The sequence below is a fragment of the Acinonyx jubatus genome, chromosome A3 (assembly GCF_027475565.1).
Source record: "Acinonyx jubatus isolate Ajub_Pintada_27869175 chromosome A3, VMU_Ajub_asm_v1.0, whole genome shotgun sequence".
NCBI lineage: Eukaryota > Metazoa > Chordata > Mammalia > Carnivora > Felidae > Acinonyx > Acinonyx jubatus.
This window is the reverse complement of record NC_069388.1, coordinates 88,686,200-88,705,101: the sequence shown is the minus strand read 5'-3', so window position 1 is coordinate 88,705,101 and position 18,902 is coordinate 88,686,200. Positions and strand designations below refer to the sequence as shown.

General features: G+C 45.9%; 2 protein-coding genes across 4 annotated transcripts in view; both read left to right on the top strand.

Moving 5' to 3' along the window:
• Positions 1 to 16,235, top strand: part of MOB1A (MOB kinase activator 1A) — a 33,197-nt gene extending 16,962 nt beyond the window's left edge. For 2 of the 3 annotated variants that reach the window (XM_053200785.1, XM_053200783.1), the window contains exons 6-8: positions 215 to 8,372; positions 10,548 to 12,636; positions 15,990 to 16,235. In XM_053200785.1, the coding sequence (XP_053056760.1) occupies positions 215 to 292 (78 nt within the window). In that variant the 3' untranslated portion in view covers positions 293 to 8,372; positions 10,548 to 12,636; positions 15,990 to 16,235. Of the gene's footprint in view, positions 1 to 214; positions 8,373 to 8,541; positions 8,650 to 10,547; positions 12,637 to 15,989 lie in introns of all 3 variants that reach the window. The other variant, XM_053200784.1, reaches the window with a different exon arrangement.
• BOLA3 (bolA family member 3) lies at positions 8,241 to 16,235 on the top strand. Its single transcript, XM_027072173.2, has 4 exons — positions 8,241 to 8,372; positions 10,548 to 10,671; positions 12,548 to 12,636; positions 15,990 to 16,235. Exons 1-4 carry the CDS (start codon positions 8,319 to 8,321, stop codon positions 16,053 to 16,055), a joined length of 333 nt encoding a protein of 110 aa, XP_026927974.1. The 5' UTR covers positions 8,241 to 8,318; the 3' UTR covers positions 16,056 to 16,235.
• Positions 16,236 to 18,902: the final 2,667 nt, after the last annotated feature.

Here is an 18,902-nt window from a genome sequence, read left to right as displayed (position 1 = left end):
TTTCCCTCTGCCCCTCTTCCCTGCTCAGGTGTGTGAGTACATTCTCTCTCTCTCTCTGAAAAAAAAAAAAAAAAAAAAAAAAAAAAAGTTTACAGAGATGATTTCATCATTTTTTGGATTTCAGAAAACTAGGGTTAGGAATCCCTTCTCTGATATTTGCAGAGTTTTAATATTAGATCTGTTTTTAAATTTTACTTTTCTTCTCTTTTTTTAGGAGTTTAATCTGATTGATAGGCGTGAGTTGGCACCTCTTCAGGAATTAATTGAGAAGCTTGGATCGAAAGACAGATAAATGTTTCTTCTAGAACACAGTTACCCTCTTGCTTCATCTGCTAGAACTCTCTCATTGCTCTCTGTTATAGACTAGTGATACAGACTTTAAAAGAACAGGATTAAAAAGACACCTGTTGTTTGTATCTACTGATAAAATTGTCCCAAAGGTAGGTTGGCCTAATCCTTCAATGAGAAATTCAAGACACAGCTGAATCTGAGGCACTGTGTGACCACTCCTGTTATTGTCAGAGTCATTCTTGGTTGTAATATGTGATGACTAACATAAAGTCTATTAGTTTACTTACGCTTTTACTGAAGAAAATGTGCTTCGGGTAGCAGCATAATGACTATTGAGAATTCCCACCAATAATTTATTAACAGGTTTCCAGAGCAAATTACCTAATAATGCATTCAGATCTGTTTTATTCTGCTTTTATTTACACATAGAAGAGATATTTTTAAGTTTCCTTAAGATTTAGAACATTTGTGTGTTACTTTGGATAACCTTTTAGTTTGAAGTTTGTATGCTAGTGTTTTTATAGATAAGAATATATATATATATATGTTTATTTTTTCAAAATTCATGATTGCATTTTAAATCCTCATATGACCTGTGTGGTTGGTATGGGAGTAACCAGAGTTATTTCTAAAATGACTTTATTTTTTAATCTTTATTTGGGATTTTATTCACATAAACCTATCTAAATTTTTAGGAGTGTGTATATCACAAATAATTTTCTTAAGGCATGTAAGGGTAGTCTTTTACATTTTTATTTTGAAATGCTTCATTCAGATTAATTTGAATAGGTAGCTTTTGGCTGAGAAAAAGACTGCAAAAAGTTATAACAAATTTAGGTCTCAGAACCACTATTTTCATTCATGTTGTTTTTCAGAGGCCTTGAAATTCTGGATAGGAGAATGGAAGAAAGTACTCAGAGTACTTGATTATTTTCTTTTGAGTGTCCTTTAAAAAAAAAAAAAAGAATTACTTCTATATGTTTTTGTTGTGACTTGAGACTTAATTAAGAGTAGTGTAGAAATACTTAATCTTTATCCCAATAAGGATAAAACTTAAGGAAGACCATAGTAAAAAGCCTTGAAGGTGTACACATCTTATTTTATAACACAGCTTAGTTTGGTGTGCTGTGTGTATGTGTGTGTGTGTGTGTGTGTGTGTGTGTGTGTTTAAGGGAAACAAAATGGAAGGAATAAGTAAAAAATCTTACTTCATTCTGTTCGTAGTCCAAGGATGGATTGAGTCCCCATAGGTTTAATCCTGTTTTAATTGTTTTTGTATCAAAACTTGAAATTCTTCTATTGGGATAAAAAGAATCTTCCTCTTTAGTGAAATAAAAGCCGTTAGGTTTCTAGGATGTAGTAAACTCCAGCTGCCTGTTGAGAATGTACCGGGCACGGGTATACTAAAGACTGCCAGACTGGCGCTGCTTTAAGTTTGTCTGCATTCTGGGTTTCAGAGCCGTGATTTTTGCAGAGTACTCACCAACTCCCTTGATGGTTTTGATAAAACGTTAGATTTGTTAGGGTTTTTTTTTTTTTTTGCTGTTGTTATTTATTTTTATTGTCCTACTAAAGTATGAAGAATTGCTTAGCTACTCCATTTTTATAGTAATTCAACTTCATATCCAGATATCCAGAATTTTAATTTTTGTTTTTTAATGTTTATTCATTATTGAAAGATAGAGACAGAGCATGAGCAGGGGTGGGAGAGACACAGAATCCAAAGCAGGCTCCAGGCTCCAAGCTGTCAGCACAGAGCCCGACGAGGGGCTCGAACTCACAAACTGTGAGATCATGACCTGAGCCAAAGTCAGACGCCCAACGGACTGAGCCACCCAGGTGCCCCCACATATCCAGAATTTTAAAGGAAACAAAAACATCTTATCTATTTTAGGCTGAAACCATATATCGTTTCAGGAGTTTAAAAGTGGGATAATTAGTCCCTTATGAAAAAAAGAGAAAAGCCGTCTGAAACATTCCACAATCCATGTTTAAAGCTTATCCAAAGGTCCCTGTCAGAAGTTCAGTGTGTTTATGTTGATCATTTATGAACAAGAAAGCAGGTTTCTAGATGCTGCCTAGAACGTTACTGCCTCTCAACTTTGGCTTTGATTAAGTCTTCAAGGAATGAAATTATATTTCTCAGCTGGGGTTGTACTTTGCATCATTTCTAATATTTCATGATTCTTAAACAAAAGAGTTCTCACTTTTCTCCATTTATTTTCAGTGCTAGGAATCCCCCCCTCTCGTCATGACTCACTCCCAAAACAAACCAAAGATGGTCACATGCTAGACATAAATAAAAAATTTGTTGGTAATTTAAGACTCAGAACGTCCTTTTTTAAAAAAAAAAACACAACAAAAACCATTATCAGGTTCCCAGGCTAATCAGGCTTAACCAACAATGCACCTAACCATTAAGTTAACGCTGTTTTGTTTACATCTAAAGTCAGGGAATGGAGGGCAAGAGGACCCGAGAATGGGGAGAGGATGATGCCCTCCTGATTGGCCTAGAGGGCCAGCCTTTGAGAAGAGTTGGAAGAGATCAGTCTGTCTCGGACCCTTCTCTCTTGTGATTTATCTCCCTGTGCCCAGTGTCTGCCTGTTCCACAGCGTAACCCCTGCCCCCCCAAATCAGAGGTCACCTCCTGTCAGTGTCTTCTGCTCCTCACCCCTGGGTACAGTCATGGGGTGGAGAGTGCTTGCTAAATTATGCAGGTAGTCCTATGGCGCTTTAGTTTCTGGGCCTTTAAAAAAACTTTTGGACAATGATATGCAGGTTTTTGTTTCAATATTGAAACTTCCTCATTACTACAGTTTTTGTTTTGATAGCCAAATGTATCCTTTATGCTCCAGACTGTGAATAGAGTGATTTTTAGAGGGCTACCAGCTAACAAAGTATTTCCTTCATCTTAAGACTTGTAGAGCCCTAGCTTCTGTAGCTGTGTGCTTGAGAAATGCAAATCTGTACTTATTCACCATGACTTTGATAACAAAGCAAAAGCTTTGCTAGTAGTGCAGAGGCATGAGAAGCAGTCTGCTGGTGCTTTTTAACTTTTGCAAACATTGTTGAGGTTTTCTGATTATACCGTTGACTTTCTCTGAGTGGTGGGGTTATACTAGAAGTGGAGCTTCTAAACATAACATCATTACCTCATCAGCATAAACAAATCAGCCCTGAAGAGTACAAGTCTTAGAAATTTGTTTCTGAGCGGCAGCAGCCCGGGTGCTGGTGTTAGCGCCTGGCTACAGGAGGCTGTCTCCTGGCGGCACGACTCTGGCCTGAGAAATGCTGGCTGAGACCCCAAACACTGAGCACCTTCAAGAGGGACATTGTTTCTTCCTGGAATCAGTTCAGTAAGTGGATTTGGTTTTTACTGTCGTAGAATCCTGTGAGAGAGGGAAAGTAGTTGTCCCTCAGTCTTCCTTGTGTGTTTGCATTAGATTTTGGTATTTCAGACTATAAAAGGCTTTTGGGGATGATATTATATGTGATAGCAGTGACTTTATTGAAGCAACTGCATTGAAATTCACTTGGGTTTTCTTTCATTCTCAGATTCTATTCCAAACAAGTGTTCTGTAAATCCAAATGGATTACCAGCATGCTATATAGGTTTTTTATAGAACGTTCTATGTTTGGTCTACTTCAAAAATAGTTTGCATAAGTTAGTCTTGGTTACCATCTAAAATATTTTTGGATGTTCTTTACATGAAAATTTATGTTGTATTTTTAAACCTTTAGGGGCTTTATCTATTTTTCTAAGTCAGTTAATTGTACTTTTAAAGAAAGTATTTTGTATCTACTTTTGTAACTTCATCAGAATAAAATATATTAAAAGAAAGAAATGACTGATTAAAGTATGTCTTAACACACATTTCTACTTAAATGTGAAACTTGAGATTTTTGCTTCTATGGAAGATTGTCTTCTGCTTATCGTTCAGTAGCTAAATTGTTGCCTTAACTCTTAGAGGAAAAGGAAGTCCCTAAATAAATATTCTGTAACACCAGGGCCCCACCCCAAGAAACAAACTAAGCCCACGATTACAGTGGCTGAAACCTATCCCAGACAAAAAATTAGTAGTCTCCTTTCTCCTGAACTAGCCCAAGCTTGGGACCTCTTTTGCATATTCCTGGTTGTGAGATTGAGAAAAGGGAAGAGGAGGCAATGGAGTGCTGATTTTCTGAACTTGAACTGAGTGCTCAGCATATCTGTAAGACACTGCCCACTCCAGACAGTCAGTTTTTGTTATTGTAGGAGAACTGTTAGAGTTCTTTTTAGAGGTCCGAATTACAGGTGCCTAATTTTAATTCAAAACAGCACTGCTATAATTGTTTTGATTTTTTGATTAGAGTTAAAATTTGGAAGTTAATGTGGCTAAATAATATGGGTTAACACTCCTATTTTGTATGAGATATGGAGAAGCTATCAATCAGTTTTGGATTTTTTTTTTTTTTTTGATAGTTACATTTCAGTAGGATTAAAATCGCTCACAAAAATGGAAGAGTGTCTAATGGCTAAGTTGGAAAGCTGTTTTAAACTTTATAAATGAGTAGTAGAATAACCCAAATAATCTTTGAGAGGGCCAGAGTTGGGCTTCAAAGCTACACAGCCAAGAACAATGTCTATATCATGCCTTGGGCCTCATTGCTAAAGGGCTTGGAATGGACACTATAGCCTGCACCATTATTTCTGACCACTAGATGTCAGTCTCTGCCTCAGCACGTCCCAAAAGCTAGATTCAACAGCCCTGACCAAAATAAAGGATCTTACCTAAAACCATCTTCCTTTCGTGTGTCTTCCTAATAAAAAATGTACATGGGCGACAAAAAAAGCCTCAGATTGGCAGATCTTCGGTCACATATATCTGTTCTGGCTGCAAGAGAGGCTAGGGAAGTTTCTGGATTTTACTGGGAGGTTTAGGGCTCATAGTAAAATTGATGCTGGATGTTCCGAAAGCGTGGACTGGCTCCTGCTCTGAACTTTCTGTTCCTGCTCTGTGAAAAGATAAGGGAGTTTTCACTAGAATGTAAGGGTCTGGGTACACTGTTTAGCTCAACTGACATTTTTTGTAGCGTATTTGCTACGTGAAGGAAGTACAATATTGATCAGAATTATGGCCAAGCTCTTTATCTCGTGGCTGATGAGCATTTTGAGTACCACTTTTTAGGGGAACCTACCTATTTAGGGGACTCCTTCAGCAGGTTATCTTATTTAATCCTTACAGCCACCCGGGAAGGGAGTTGTAACTGAGAGGTATGCTAAGAATTTTTCACTGTTTTTCATATGGTGGCACAAATGCTCTGACTTCAAATCGCTAGTTCATAATGAGACCAGTCTGTTTCTCTGGGGTGCATCTGTAAAAATTCTATTTGCTCATGAGTGCTAGGAGGCTCTATAAAACAAAGTGACTGCAATTTAAAACCATCTCTATGAGGTAAAAAAGATGTATTCAGAGAGATCCTCCTGAAGGAGTTTTTTACAGTTAGCTCAGATGTAACTAGAAGTATGAAAGCAGGGAGTAACCATGGACCAATATAAGTAAAGATTAGAGAATCTCAAGTTCGGGGCAAAAAAGCAAGACAGAAAGGATACACCCATTTCCTGTGACTAAAGCTGTTAAACTTTATAGTAAGAGTAAAACTGGCCTTTTATTTGCTTCTATCATAAAAAGTTATACTTGAAATGTTAAATTGGAACTAATTTGGAAGCCCAAGATTTGTGAGGTTCTGCAAATCCTTTCCTGAAATGGTTCAAGTTCACACTGTGGAGCTAGAATGGCTAAGCCACTGTCAGCTCTGTTCAGTAATCAGCACGTGGACTTTTTGTCCCATGCCATGCTGGGTGACAGGTTGACAGGACTAAAGCAAGATCCTGTCATGGAGCTCAGGGATCATTTGGAAAAACAGACACCTACATAAATTGATAGTTCTCAAGGGCCACATGTGCAATAAAAGTTATGCACAAGTTGTGAGCCCTTAAGTGTACTGTGTGGCAATCAGAGGTGGCTCCCTGGAGAAGACAAGGCTTGAACTGGCTTCCAAGATGGGTAACGGCATAACCAAGCTTACATGTAGCATGGCTTGTACGGAAAGGTACGAGCGGCCCAGTATTACTGCAGGGTGGATTTCAGGTAGTGGTTAAGTCATCCAAAAGACCTTGGGTTTTTGCCAGTAGGCGATAGAGAGTCTGAAGGATTTGAGATAAGCAAATAATGGACAGGTTTGCACTTCAGAGGACCCTGACAGCAGGGTGGAAATGCCAAGGGGAGGATACTGGGGCAGTGACAGTCCAAAATATAATGTGAGCAATTGTGAAATTATGAGGAAGAGGAAGGTTGGAGATAAGCAAAAGTACTGACTTTCAATAAAGGAAAGAGGAATTCAGATAGAAATCAGTGAGTTGAACGTGGTCTCTTACAAGTGACAAAGCCAACTAAAATTACTTCAGCGCTCCTTTCTGGCACTGCTTGACTCCCTCTGACTCTACTGTCTCTACTTCATTTCCAAAGTGGGCACTGCCCACGTGATTACAAAGATGACAGCCAGCTGTTTAACAGTTTAGCAACTCAGTGGTAAATGACCATTTCTTAGTTCCAGACAAGTCTGTACACCAACTCTCACTGGTCTGGCTCAGGTCATGTGACCAACCCAAACAAATCTGTCTGATTGGCCAAATCTGGGTCATATGGCTACTCCCAGAGCTGGGGATAGTTCGGCCTCCTTTGAACTGCAAGGTTTGAGGAGCAAAGGCTTGTTCACTACCACACCGCTGGGAAAAATAGTTTCGGTAGTTTTTATTACACTAGCAAATTATCCCTAATCCCACCCACCATGATTTTTAAGGAATCAAGCAAAAAAATGTGAGAAAGGTTATTACAGTAATCCAAAGGAGAAATTATGAGACACAAAGCATGGAAGACACTCAATACTGAAGTACCTATCTAGGTGATCATTTGAAAGAGCAACTGTAGGTCCGTCCAACTCATCCAAGTGCCAAGCTGAACATGATTGATTGCATAGACCAGAAGGCAATAGCAAAAAGAACTAGTAAAGCCTGCAGGGTATACCAGACCACATGTTGCAAACAATTACTGCTAGAGAGAGAAAGCTCTTGGTTGAATTTTGACCTTGACATCAGTCTGAATTACTCCAGAGGTGGGGCAGGTTTGCTGGGTAACTTTACCCATCCTCACTGGAGACAGCTTCCACTACATTCTCAGGAGCCCGCGGTCTGTGGTTCCAGCCTACTTCTCTGCAGGGCCGTGTCCTGCAGGCACCTTGAAGTCAGGCAAATTGAAAACTGTGTTTGTCGGCACTCTTCACCCCAAACCTAGCCCTTCTCCACCCACTGCACTCTCCACGCCAGACGCCTCCCTCATCCCCGCTGCCTAATCCAGTCACTCCATTCCCTTCCCTTCCCAAGTGACCTTCATCTCTGCTGCCCCAGCTCCCGTTGAGACCTCAAATCTCACCTGGATCATCGCGGTAGCCTCAGAATTTCTGTCCTCGCCTCCAAAGTCCGCCCCCTACAGCCCCTCCTCTTCGCGGACCCAGAGCGATCTTTCTAAAACGCAAATCTAAAAACGACTCCCCTGCTTAAAGCCCCTCCACGGCCCCCTGTTCTGGAGGGAGAAACCCACACTCCCCAGTTTGGAAGCCAGGTTGCGGTGGGGACACAGGGAGGTGTCCCACCTAGGGCGCGAGGGGCATAGGCGTAAGGGCAGCTCAGAACCGAGGGTCGAGAACACCGGGCGTCTCCAGGCTGGGCAAGAAGGGCCCGCCGGTGGTGGAACGGGCCCGGGAGGCTGGAGCAGCACGGGGCGGACCCGGCCGGGGAGGGGCGCGAGCGCGCCGAACGGCTGGTTCCGGGGAGGTGTCCCCGGGACGCGCACGGGGCCGGACTGGGGCGGCTCGCGGCCTCCGGGCGGCAGGGGGCGGCGTCGCCCGCGGCGGCGACTCCCGGTCCGGGGCTCCGCGCCTTTCAAGGGACGCGGCGACCTCCGGCGGCGGGCCGCGTCGGCCGGGCATGGCGGCGTGGAGCCCGGCCGCGACAGCGTCTCTGCTCCGCGGGATCCGCGGGGTGAGCGCGGGCGGGGCCGGGCTGCTCTTCACGGGTGGGAGCTGCGGAGGGGCCGCAGGGCTGTCCGGGGCCGGAGCTCGAGGACGGGCTCAGGGAGATCGCGGCGCTGGGCCCTGGGGCCTCCCCCCTTCCTTTCTCTCATTCATTCCTAGTTGTTTCGGTCACACAGTGGATCCGGGCGGCCGGCTTTCGGAGAAATGTCAGACCCTGGCGCACGCTGGCGGAGCTTGAAAGCCGGTGGAGGTTGGGGGAGAGGGGAACAGACACATAAACAATGGTAATCCGGTGGGCACCGAGAGAGCGGTGTTGACGTACTGAGCCAGAGACATAGCAGTCACAGCTATGCCACAGCCGGGAGTCCTGGAGTGGGTGCCGGAGAGTGTGAGGTGTCTGGACTTTGGGCAAGTCCTCCCAGCCTCTGTGACCTTAATCCTCTCCAAAATCCTACTTGTCCGGAGTAGAAGCCCAGCAGAGGGCACTCACTACGCGCTCTATAGTTTTCTCGTTTCTGATTCTTTCCTCACTTCATCCACTTTGCTCTCCTATTCCTTCTCTCCTGCTGCCTTTGAACCCGCCTCCACCAAGTATAAAAAGCTGGTGACTTTCAGCGTGGACAGTCAGAATTCTAGGGATTTCATCAGATTGCTCGTTTAAAGGCCGCTGCCCACAGATTAGCTAAAATGGAGGAAAGACTTATCCCAAAAAAATCAGCAATGCTAACCACCTACACCCCTTAGCGATTATTGGTTCTGCCTGCCACCTCTGCCTTTGCCCCCCAAGGCTCTGTCCTCAGAAAAGTCTCCTTCTCTCTGTTCCTTCCTCCACCCCAACCTTAGCCTGGCCTGCAACACCAAGTTTCTGTCCCTCCACTCCGTCTCACTCCAGATCTTTCTTCTGACCTGTATTTCAACTGCTTGCTAGAATTGAGACTTCTTTGCAGGTGCGAGCAGGCATGCCCTGAATGGTGTGCACATTCCACTAATCCATTTGTTCATTCATCCTCCCATCCATACCCAGGTCCTCCTGAGAGCCTGCCCTGGCCCAGGTTTGCAAGGCTGCAGTAACAGGACAGACTCAGTCTTGGCCTTTGAAATGAGCTGATGAAAACCAGTGCACAGGTCATTTTAAGGAAGGTGCTTCCAGATTCTCTAACACAGGACCCTGCTCTGGGCCATCAGGAAAGGCCTGAGGGTGGGCAGGACTGACAGGTGAAGGGATGGCACGTTCAGCACCAGCACTGGATGAACAGCACTCACGTATCCCACCTGCCATCCCCCTCCAATCCCAGGCCCTTTGTAATGCCTCTTATCTGGGCACCTTTCCAGACTAGCTTCAAAAGGCACTGTTTTGTGCAGGTTACTTTGGCCGCCATGCTGTATTTTCAGTCTCCCTTTCAGCATGTACTCAACCCAGCCAGAGGGGTGCAGACCTGGCTTTTTGCTCCTTCTCCCCTTAGGGTTGAGACATGTTCCCATCAGATGCATCAGATGCACTGGCTCCCTATGGTAGCCATCCGGGGGGTAGGGAGAGTGTTGCTGCCAATAGTAAATAATGTAAAAATGTTTTTCCTTCAGATCACTTAATAGAATTCTGCTCCTTCTTTCCAGTAAGAATTAGTATGTGTCACAAAGTGTGGTTGGCTTAGTGAGCAAGGCCACATCCCACAGGAGGGTGTGGAATGTTGACCAGGCCTATGGGATAGGTGGCGTTTGGTCTCACCAGTGCATGGTCAGTGGCATGCTGGCATAGTGAGGCACATCTGAGGCCTGCTGCCTGGCCTCTCCAGGCTCTGGATCTAATAGATCCAACCGTGGCACTCTTTCCTTAGTGCCTCAGTTTCCTCACCTCTAAAACTGAAATCATGACAGTGTCTCTCTCACAGCAGTATCATGAAGAGTTTAGTATCTATTGAGTTTGGTCTCTGGAGTCAAAGCGAGTTATTTACAATTCCACTCCCCACCTCCATTTACTCCCCTTGAAGTTTATTCTGTGTTCTGGGGAGCTTATGCGGACATCTGACACCATGCAGCCCCTCTGATGTAGCCCGTGGCCATGCTGGCGGGGGCCCGGGGCTCTGGCTGGCAGGGCAATGGTGGGTGGGGCCTGCATAGTGGCCTGGGCCGAACTGGGGGTGGCATCATCTTGCTCAGCCATGACTTCTTTGTTGTGTGGCAGCTTCCTCTTCTCCACTGCGCCCAGCGGATGTTTGCCTCGCAGACTGAGGGGGAGCTCAAAGTAACCCAAATTCTCAAAGAAAAGTTTCCTCGAGCTACAGCTATCAAGGTGACCGACATTTCAGGCAAGATTTTCTCTCATCTTTCCCACAGGGTTTGGTAGGATTTTGCCCTCTGGAGGGGTAGAGGGCAGGGGGCTTGGCAGAGTGAACTTGTCATCAGTGGCTTTTCAATATGTGTGGCTGTTGGAGAGATGGAATTCTGGGTCTCCCAGCTGAAGGGGTGGAGGTGGGGCTGTGGAAGCGTCAGAGGGAAACTGTGAGGGGATAAGGCCCAGCTGGGAGAACTCCTGGTTGCCAGCCTGGCCTGGCTCAGATGTGGTCCCTCTCCGTCACCCTGGGACTCTGGTCCACAGTCTTTTTTTTTTTTTTTTAAAGTTTATTTTTATTTATTTTGAGAGAGATAGAGAGCAAGCAGGGGAGGGACAGAGAAAGAGAGAGGCAGAATCCCAAGCAGGCTTGGCACCATCAGGGCAGAGCCCAATGCAGGGCTTGAACTCATGAACAGTGAGATCATGACCTGAGCCGAAATCGAGAGTCAGATGCCCAACCGACTGAGCCACCCAGGCACCCCTCAGGTCCACAGTCTTTAATTTGATTTTGAGAAGGACATGACTTTAATTTCTCTGCATTCTTCTGACACCCTAGCATGTCAGGTCTGGAGAGGACCCCAGAAGGATTTTATCCTTTTGACAATAACTTCCTCACTTTCCCCACGAGGAGCCGAGCCCGGAAAGGCCAAAGACCCCGCCCAGCCCCTCGCAGGGAGGAGGTGGCAGAGCTGGAACCAGCACCAGGACACGGGTAGACTCTGTCCTGAGCCCAGTTACCAGCCCCAGCCAGGCCCTTTCTCAGATGCCACTGGCACCTGAGAAGTTCAGGCTGGCTGCGCGTTAGGAGGAGGCTGGGGAGGCGACTTGCGCACAAAAGGAAGATGGGGCCTTTCTCCAGACACTTGTGGAGCAGCCTAGTGGAGGTAGTAAGGTGGGCGTGGACCTGCGTCTCTCCACACCCAGACATGTCTTTGCCGCCCAGCATTGCTGTGAGGCCGCTGGCCTCTCTGAGAACGTAACATCTGCAAGGACTGGGCGAAAGTTTAGAAAATAGTTTTTATTCAGAAGTGTAGAAAAATCAATCAATCCAAAGATCCGTTGGTGAGCTCTCTGCAGTGTCCCAGGGCATCGCCGAGGCCTTGACGTCACCGGTCCTATACCTGCCCCAGGCCCAGGTCAGGCAGAGCTGGAACCTGACCTTCAGTCTGGCTCTGCCTAGCCCTGAACAGAGTGGGGAAGGCTGGGAAGCTAGGTTAACCAAAGCTTGGACTCCTAGTACACATAAAGCCCATTGAGTAAATTGCACTTCTCATAAAACAGCCGGGTGTTAACAGCACGGGACGTTTTCCTTCCTGCCCATGTTGTTTCCTGCTTGGGCAGCATGTTGCCATTAGTCCCGGTCTCTCTCATGCTTCCACTCCTTTCTTTTCTTTTGGTTAGTATTACACAGTTTTCAAGCCAAACTTTAGTGTATTTTTTGCATTTTTAAAAATATTTTTTTGGCTGGTGCTTAGGAAGGTTGAACACTGAACTTCGGTCTCTCCCATCCTCTTCCCTGGGGATTATTGGCCTATTAAAAAGAAATGCAAGGCAAACCTACATTTCCTAGGTTTTCCATGCTTTGTGCCTTATCTTTCGCACCCCACAAGTAATCATCCTGGGCAGTGCAACTGCCTTGAAAAAGGAACAGCACATTTTGGATCGAGGCAGCCTGCGGGGAGGGTGTGGTCAGGTTAGAAGCCATGATGTTTTCCTAACAGTCTTAGCAACTTTCTGCTGAACAATAACATTTCAGACCTTCTTTGGATTGTACGGTACTCTAAGGACATATGGGACTGTGGCTACCGTAAGTTAATAATTGAAACACTTTTGAGTCATGTTTATTTCAGGAGGCTGTGGGGCTATGTATGAAATCCAGATCGAGTCAGAAGAATTTAAGGAGAAGAGAACTGTCCAGCAGCACCAGATGGTAAATCAGGTCAGTACAAGCAACAAGGCTCCTTTGCCGTTGATCTCCAGCATCTTGAGAGGGCCTGACGAGTGGGGATGGTATTTAACTGTTAGTCCTAGGAACAAATACTACAATACAGCACTCATGCAAACAGCATTCAGGACCTGAGCAAAACATAATCTGGAACTACCTGGAATCAGACTGTGGGCAAATAGGAATTTTACTCAGAATTGAAAACAAGCCTCCTGATAGTTTCCTTGTATATTTCCTTGGCTAATGCTACAGGTGTTTACTGTTATTGACACATATTAAATGTATTTTGTAAAAATAGATGTTTTTGTAGATTTGAAGATTTTTTTAGCACTTCTTTGGACTGCTTTACAGATGGGCAAATTGAGGCATGGCATGATTGAGAATTGCTCTAGCTGCCCCAGACCCAGTGACATAATGTTAGGGGTCTGGAACATCAGATTTAACCAGACCCAGGCCCGGTTTATTCATTCTCTATGCTTCTTTTACTTGGAATCTATACCAGCCTTGACCCTGGGCCTATATCTGTAAACTTGCCCCCTCCCCTGCATCAGGTGTGTTTGAATCATTCTGGAAGGTCTTGTACATTGTGAGCTGGTTTAATTTCTGTACAGCACAGCTCTGGTCATAAGAATCCCTCGGTGTCTCCTTGTATATCAAGTTCTGGTGTTCCAGACTGCTATTCCAGGCCTTTCCCCACCCTTCTCTGAATGAACCCTCCCCTGGCCCCTGCCTACCGTTCTGTCTTTGCATCTGGACCTTTGCCAAGATCAGACCTCCTGCCTGGGCTCCCTTCCTCCCCTCCTGCACCCGGCTCAAATGATGCCTCCCCTACCTGCGTGGTAGGGAGCGAATGCCCTTGCATCCTCTGACTCCAATATTTTCTGCATTGTGTCCTGGATACTTCCATCCCTGCCGTCTGTCCCTTGGCCCTGTCAGCCCTTTGTAGGCTGTTCCCTTTGGGATCCATCTTTGGGTTCCTCACGGAGCCCAGCCTTTCCCTCGGATGTGGGCATCCATGACCATATGGTGCGCTGCTGGTCTGCCTGGGAAGTCTGGGGTGGAACAACTACTTTGCTCCCCCAGAAGTGCTTCTAGTCTCACATGATGTCAGGGGTTGGAGCCAAGACAAGACAGGGAGGACCTCAGTGACCCAAATCATCTCCAACCGGTTAGACTTTGGGTTTTGTCCCCAAAACTACTCAGGCTGCCTGGTGAGCCTGCACTCCTAGGGGCACTGTTCATTTGAGTGCATCCCCCGGTCAGGAGCCACTGTTACAAGTGGTCAAGGATGCAGGTTCTGGAGTCTGTCTGCCCACATTACAAATCTGGGCTCTGCTGCTTTCTAGCTGTGTGACCTTGAGCAACTTACTCAACCTCCCTATGCCTCAGTTTTTTAATCTGTCACTGGGGAGAGTAGTAGTACCTACCTCAAAGGACTGTTTTGAAAATTAGTGGTAAAGCACACGTAGAGCACTGAGAATACCGTCTGACACCTTACTAGTAAGCCCTCGGTAAACATCAATGGCCATCACCATTATCATCATTGTTGTCTACAACATTTTCATCTGTGAGCCCAGCACAATAGCAGGGGCTGAGAAATGTGTACCCAAACTACATTTTACAAACTGTGGGGCTTTGGCCAGGTCCCTTCCCTACCAGGGACTCAGTTCCCTCAACTGTGATGTGACCCAGGTGATCTCTAAGGCCCTCTGTAGCTGGGAGATACAGTGACCTACCTAGGTCACAGGTCCTTAGAAGCCTGCAAGAGAGTTGGTGGAAGGCATTCAGAGGGGTAAGTGCACAGGACATGAGGGGTCAGGGCCTTCCATGTGAAAATGTGGCTGGGCCCTCGCCTAGCCAAGGAGGCTTTTAGAATTGTGGCCCAGGTTGCAGCCCAAATATGGTCAGGGACAGCCTTTAAGGGGTACTCTGTGCCTACAGAAAGCAGAGAGCTTGTGACCCAGGGGTCTGTGTTCCCTTCCCCCAGTGATCACAGGAAGCTTTTTCCCCCCGGGGACATTTCTGTTGTCTGCAGAGCTGAGGGGGTTGTGTGTGAATACGCAGGTGGTGGGGCAGTTCATTGGCTCCCAGCACAGATGAGCTTCCAGCATCAGGGCTGGCCAGGAGCCCCAGGGAAACCAGGAGTGGCCAGGACATCAGGCTCAGGTCCTAATTCTGTTATTTGCTTGCTGAATTTTGACAGGGGATAGATTCTATTTCTTTTTTATCAGAGAAAGGGATGGGACCAGATTCTCTCTAAGGATCCTTCTGACTATAAACCTGACTGCACATGTTGAGAATTTTTTTCGTGTAAACTAGCAAAAGCAAACAAAGGGAATTAATTGGCTCATGTAATTAATTTATCTGGTTTCTGACATATCTAAATTCAGGGTCTTAAACAAGTTCATCTGCTTGTACTCTCTCTCCTCTGAGCTTTTGGCTTCTGTGTGTTGGCCTCATTTTCTCCTATTGGAGACAGGCTTGCTTGCTTGCTTGCTTTTTTTTTTTTAATGTTTATTTATTTTTGAGAGAGAGACAGAGTGCGAGCAGGGGAGGGGCAGAGAGCAAGAGGGAGACACAGAATCCAAAGCAGCCTCCAGGGTCCGAGCTCTCAGCCCATGGCCCAATGCGGGGATCAAACTCATGGACCCTAAGATCATGACCTGAGCTGAAGTCGGATGCCAACTGAGCCACCCAGGTGCCCCAGGCTTTCTCTTGTTGGAGAACATGGCCCCCAGCCATCTCCAATTGACTTGTTCAAGTAGAGTGACTCAAAAGACTGGCTCCACACTGAAAAATCCCAGCAGAGATTCTGATTGGTTCAGTTCGGGTCACGTGTTGCCCCTGGACCTATCGGGCTGGGCCAGAGGCACATAGCCACCTAAATGGAAATTGGTAGGTCTACCAGCAGTACATAATTAAGATCTCTAGTGGCTAGTGGAGAAGGGGAAGTATAGAACAATGTGTTTGAAATGCTACCATTTGTGCTATTAAAAGGCAGCTGGGTGGATATATATTCATAGTAGCCTAAACATGCATTTTTCAATCGTTGCAAAGACACACAAGAAATTAATAAGGGTTCTCTATTTGGGGATGGAGGTGGGAATGGGGGGGGTGTGTGGAGGACAGGTGTGGGGGAAACTTCACTGTATGCCTTCCATAACTTTTGATTTTTGAGCCTCATTGGATATTCAAAAAAATAAAAAAAAACCCTTTTTTTAAAAAGGTAAAAACTGTTTAGACAAACCCTCCTATAAACACAGAGCTATACGCAACTATTCTCACAGAGACTTAATGTATTCAATGTCAAATGCAAAACAAACAGTGATGCTTTTCTACTTACTTAGGCACTAAAAGAAGAAATCAAAGGGATGCATGGATTGCGGATATTTACCTCCGTTCCCAAACACTGACCACATCCTGACTGTGTAGATGCTGCTGCTTAAAACCTTGGATGAACTTGGCTGACACCATTCTTTCCTAGGCATTTGCCAAAAAAATTATCTATTTTGTTCATAGACATTTGCATATTATAATTATAGAAGAATATGTTCTCTATTTAGAGATTAATTAAAGGCAACAGACAACTGAAACTTTTGAAGAGTCATTGGTGATGCGTCTAGTTCCTTTGTTTCAGAGGCAATGTCCTTTTATCCAAAGTGGTCTCGTCCTTGGACAGTTCTGTCCAGCTGCTACAGAGGCGGAATGGAGTGCCAGCTAATTCTCTCGTGTCAAGAAACTTTCTTATTTCTTCTCTATGAAGCTGCTCCTCTAGGACACTGCTGTTAAGGCCTCTTAATCTTACCAAAAAGGAAAGAAAAAAAGGGAAGAAAAAAAAATCCTTTGGTTCTGCTATTCCTTCAGTTTAACGCTCTCTTTCCCTTCCCCTCCAAACTTCTTACAAGAATGATCTTAGGCCTTCCATTTCTTACTCCCTGGAGTGGGCTCTGAGGAGTCCGGGATGCCAGGATCAAGGTCTTCTTCCTGTTTGAAGATTCCCCTACCCTTTGCATCCCGGAGGGAGGTGCAGCCCATCTCCCACAACAGAAGTGGAAAAGGTTTGGCTTCCTAGCTCCCTTGCAAATGGGCACAGGTCAGTGGTCTGGACTCAGCCCATCAGATAGATCTGGACTTTGAATTGGGAGCAAGTGAGCCAAGAAGCAGGGGTAGCGGCACATCCACTCCAGCCGCTGTGGCTGCCGTATCCGGTACTCTGGGTACTGGCAGCCACAGAGCGCTACAAGCTGCTGTCTCTCGAGTCCATGGTGGCGGGCACGGTGTCTGGGTCTGCAGCGGGATATGGGCCCTGGTAACAGAGCCTTCCTGTTCCTGCCCCTGCCCCTTTTCAAAAACTCGTTCACCAGCGTTCCCAGAATTTCTGTGATTGTCCCATGTCCTTTCACTAAATTCTTCACTGTTCACATCGGCCTGGTCAGTGTCTGTCACTTGCAACCGAGAGCCCTACTGTGTTCACCTGCCCTCACAGTGTGGCTCCTGCCTTCCCACCCCCACTTCCCTCCTGGACGGCTTTCCGAGAGACTACGTCCACTGCCTCTCCCAGTCCTCGGCACCCCGGTCACCATGGTGATAGCAAGTTGACCATCTGCTCCTTCCTCAGCCACCTTCTTTATCTTTCAGGGAGCTGCCCACCAGGGAAACCAGTGTTCACTGTCATTTCTGAAGATCCCTAAGAAATGAAAGTATGTAGTTAAAACAACCTTGGGCCTGAGTTTTGGAGCAGCACAAATTTTAAATATTCTGTTCATATACCATGCCCCCATTTTCTGGTTTAAAAATACTCTCTTTCTCCACAGTATGGGGGAGGGATTGGTGTCCTGCCAAAGAAGAACCACCTTTTACATGGAATACATGTACTCAGTTGTATAATGGCTGAGAAGCCAGGATGAAACAGAACTGAGGACCAGCGGCACCTCTGAAAGAGGTGTTTTTAGGTAGCGTAATAAGGAAAAGCCTAAGAATGGAGTCCCACAGGGGTGCCTGGGTGGTTCAGTCGGTGAAGCATCCGACTTCGGCTCAGGTCGTGATCTCACGGTTGATGAGTTCGAGCCCTGCATTGGGCTCTGTGCTGACAGCTCAGAGCCTGGAGCCTGCTTCAGATTCTGGGTCTCCCTCTCTCTCTGCCCCTCCCCTGCTCATGCTCTGTCTCTCTGTCTCTCTCTCAAAAATAAACATGGAAAAAGAAAAAAGAATGGAGTCCCAGAGACCAGAAGAAGATAGTGCTTCTGTCTCTCTGTCTCTCTCTCTCTCAAAAATAAATAAACATGGGGAAAAAAAAAAAAAAAGAATGGAGTCCCAGAGACCAGAAGAAGATAGTGCTCAGGGAGAACTGAGAGATCACAGAATTAGATACATGTTGGTTACTTGTGTGGAGCCTGATTGAGGGTGGGCTGGACAAAGGGATCAGCTTCTAAAGAACAGAATAAAGCAGAAATGACAAGGTGCAGCTTCAGGGACTAGGTCATAAGAGGCACTGCGGCTTCCTAAGGGGAAGGGAGCCGCCATGTTGTGACAACACTCAAGCAGCCTGCGGGGAGGTCCACGTGAGGAACCGAGGCCTCTCACCAACAGCCAACGAAGCGGGCCTGCCAATAGCCAGCAGGGAACCAAACCTGCCAAAACAAGAGCCATTTGGGTAAGCCATCTTGGAAGTGGGTCCTTCCAAGTCAGTCACAGTTAAGCCTTCAGACAACTGTCGCCCTAGCTGACATCTTGACTGCAGCTTGAGCCGGAACCACTCAGCTAAGCTACTCCCAATTCTTGACCAGCAGAAACTATGAGATAATAAATGTTGTCTGAAGTCACTGAGTTTTGGGGTAAGCTACAGGGCGATAGCTAACTGGTATGCTTTTGCACTGCTGGCTGGACACTGGGGCGTTTCACATATTGAAGGAGAGGTTGAAGAGCCAGACTGCAGAAAGGATGGGGTCCAGCTAAATGTCAGGAACATACCACACCCCTGGGTCTCCACATCACCTGTTTGCTTCTCCCTGCAGATCAGCTTTATTACAGACACATATTTTATTTACTTTTTTTCTTTGAAAAAATTTTGAACTCACCGTGAGATCATGACCTGAGTTGAAGTCAGACATTTAACTGACTAAGCCAGCCAACTGCCCTTGTTTTATTTATTTTTAAGAGAGAGTGTGTGCACGAGTTGGGGAGGAGCAGAGAGAGAGGAAGAGAGTATCTGAGGCAGGTTCTATACTGACAGCAGAGAGCCCAATGAGGGACTTGAACTC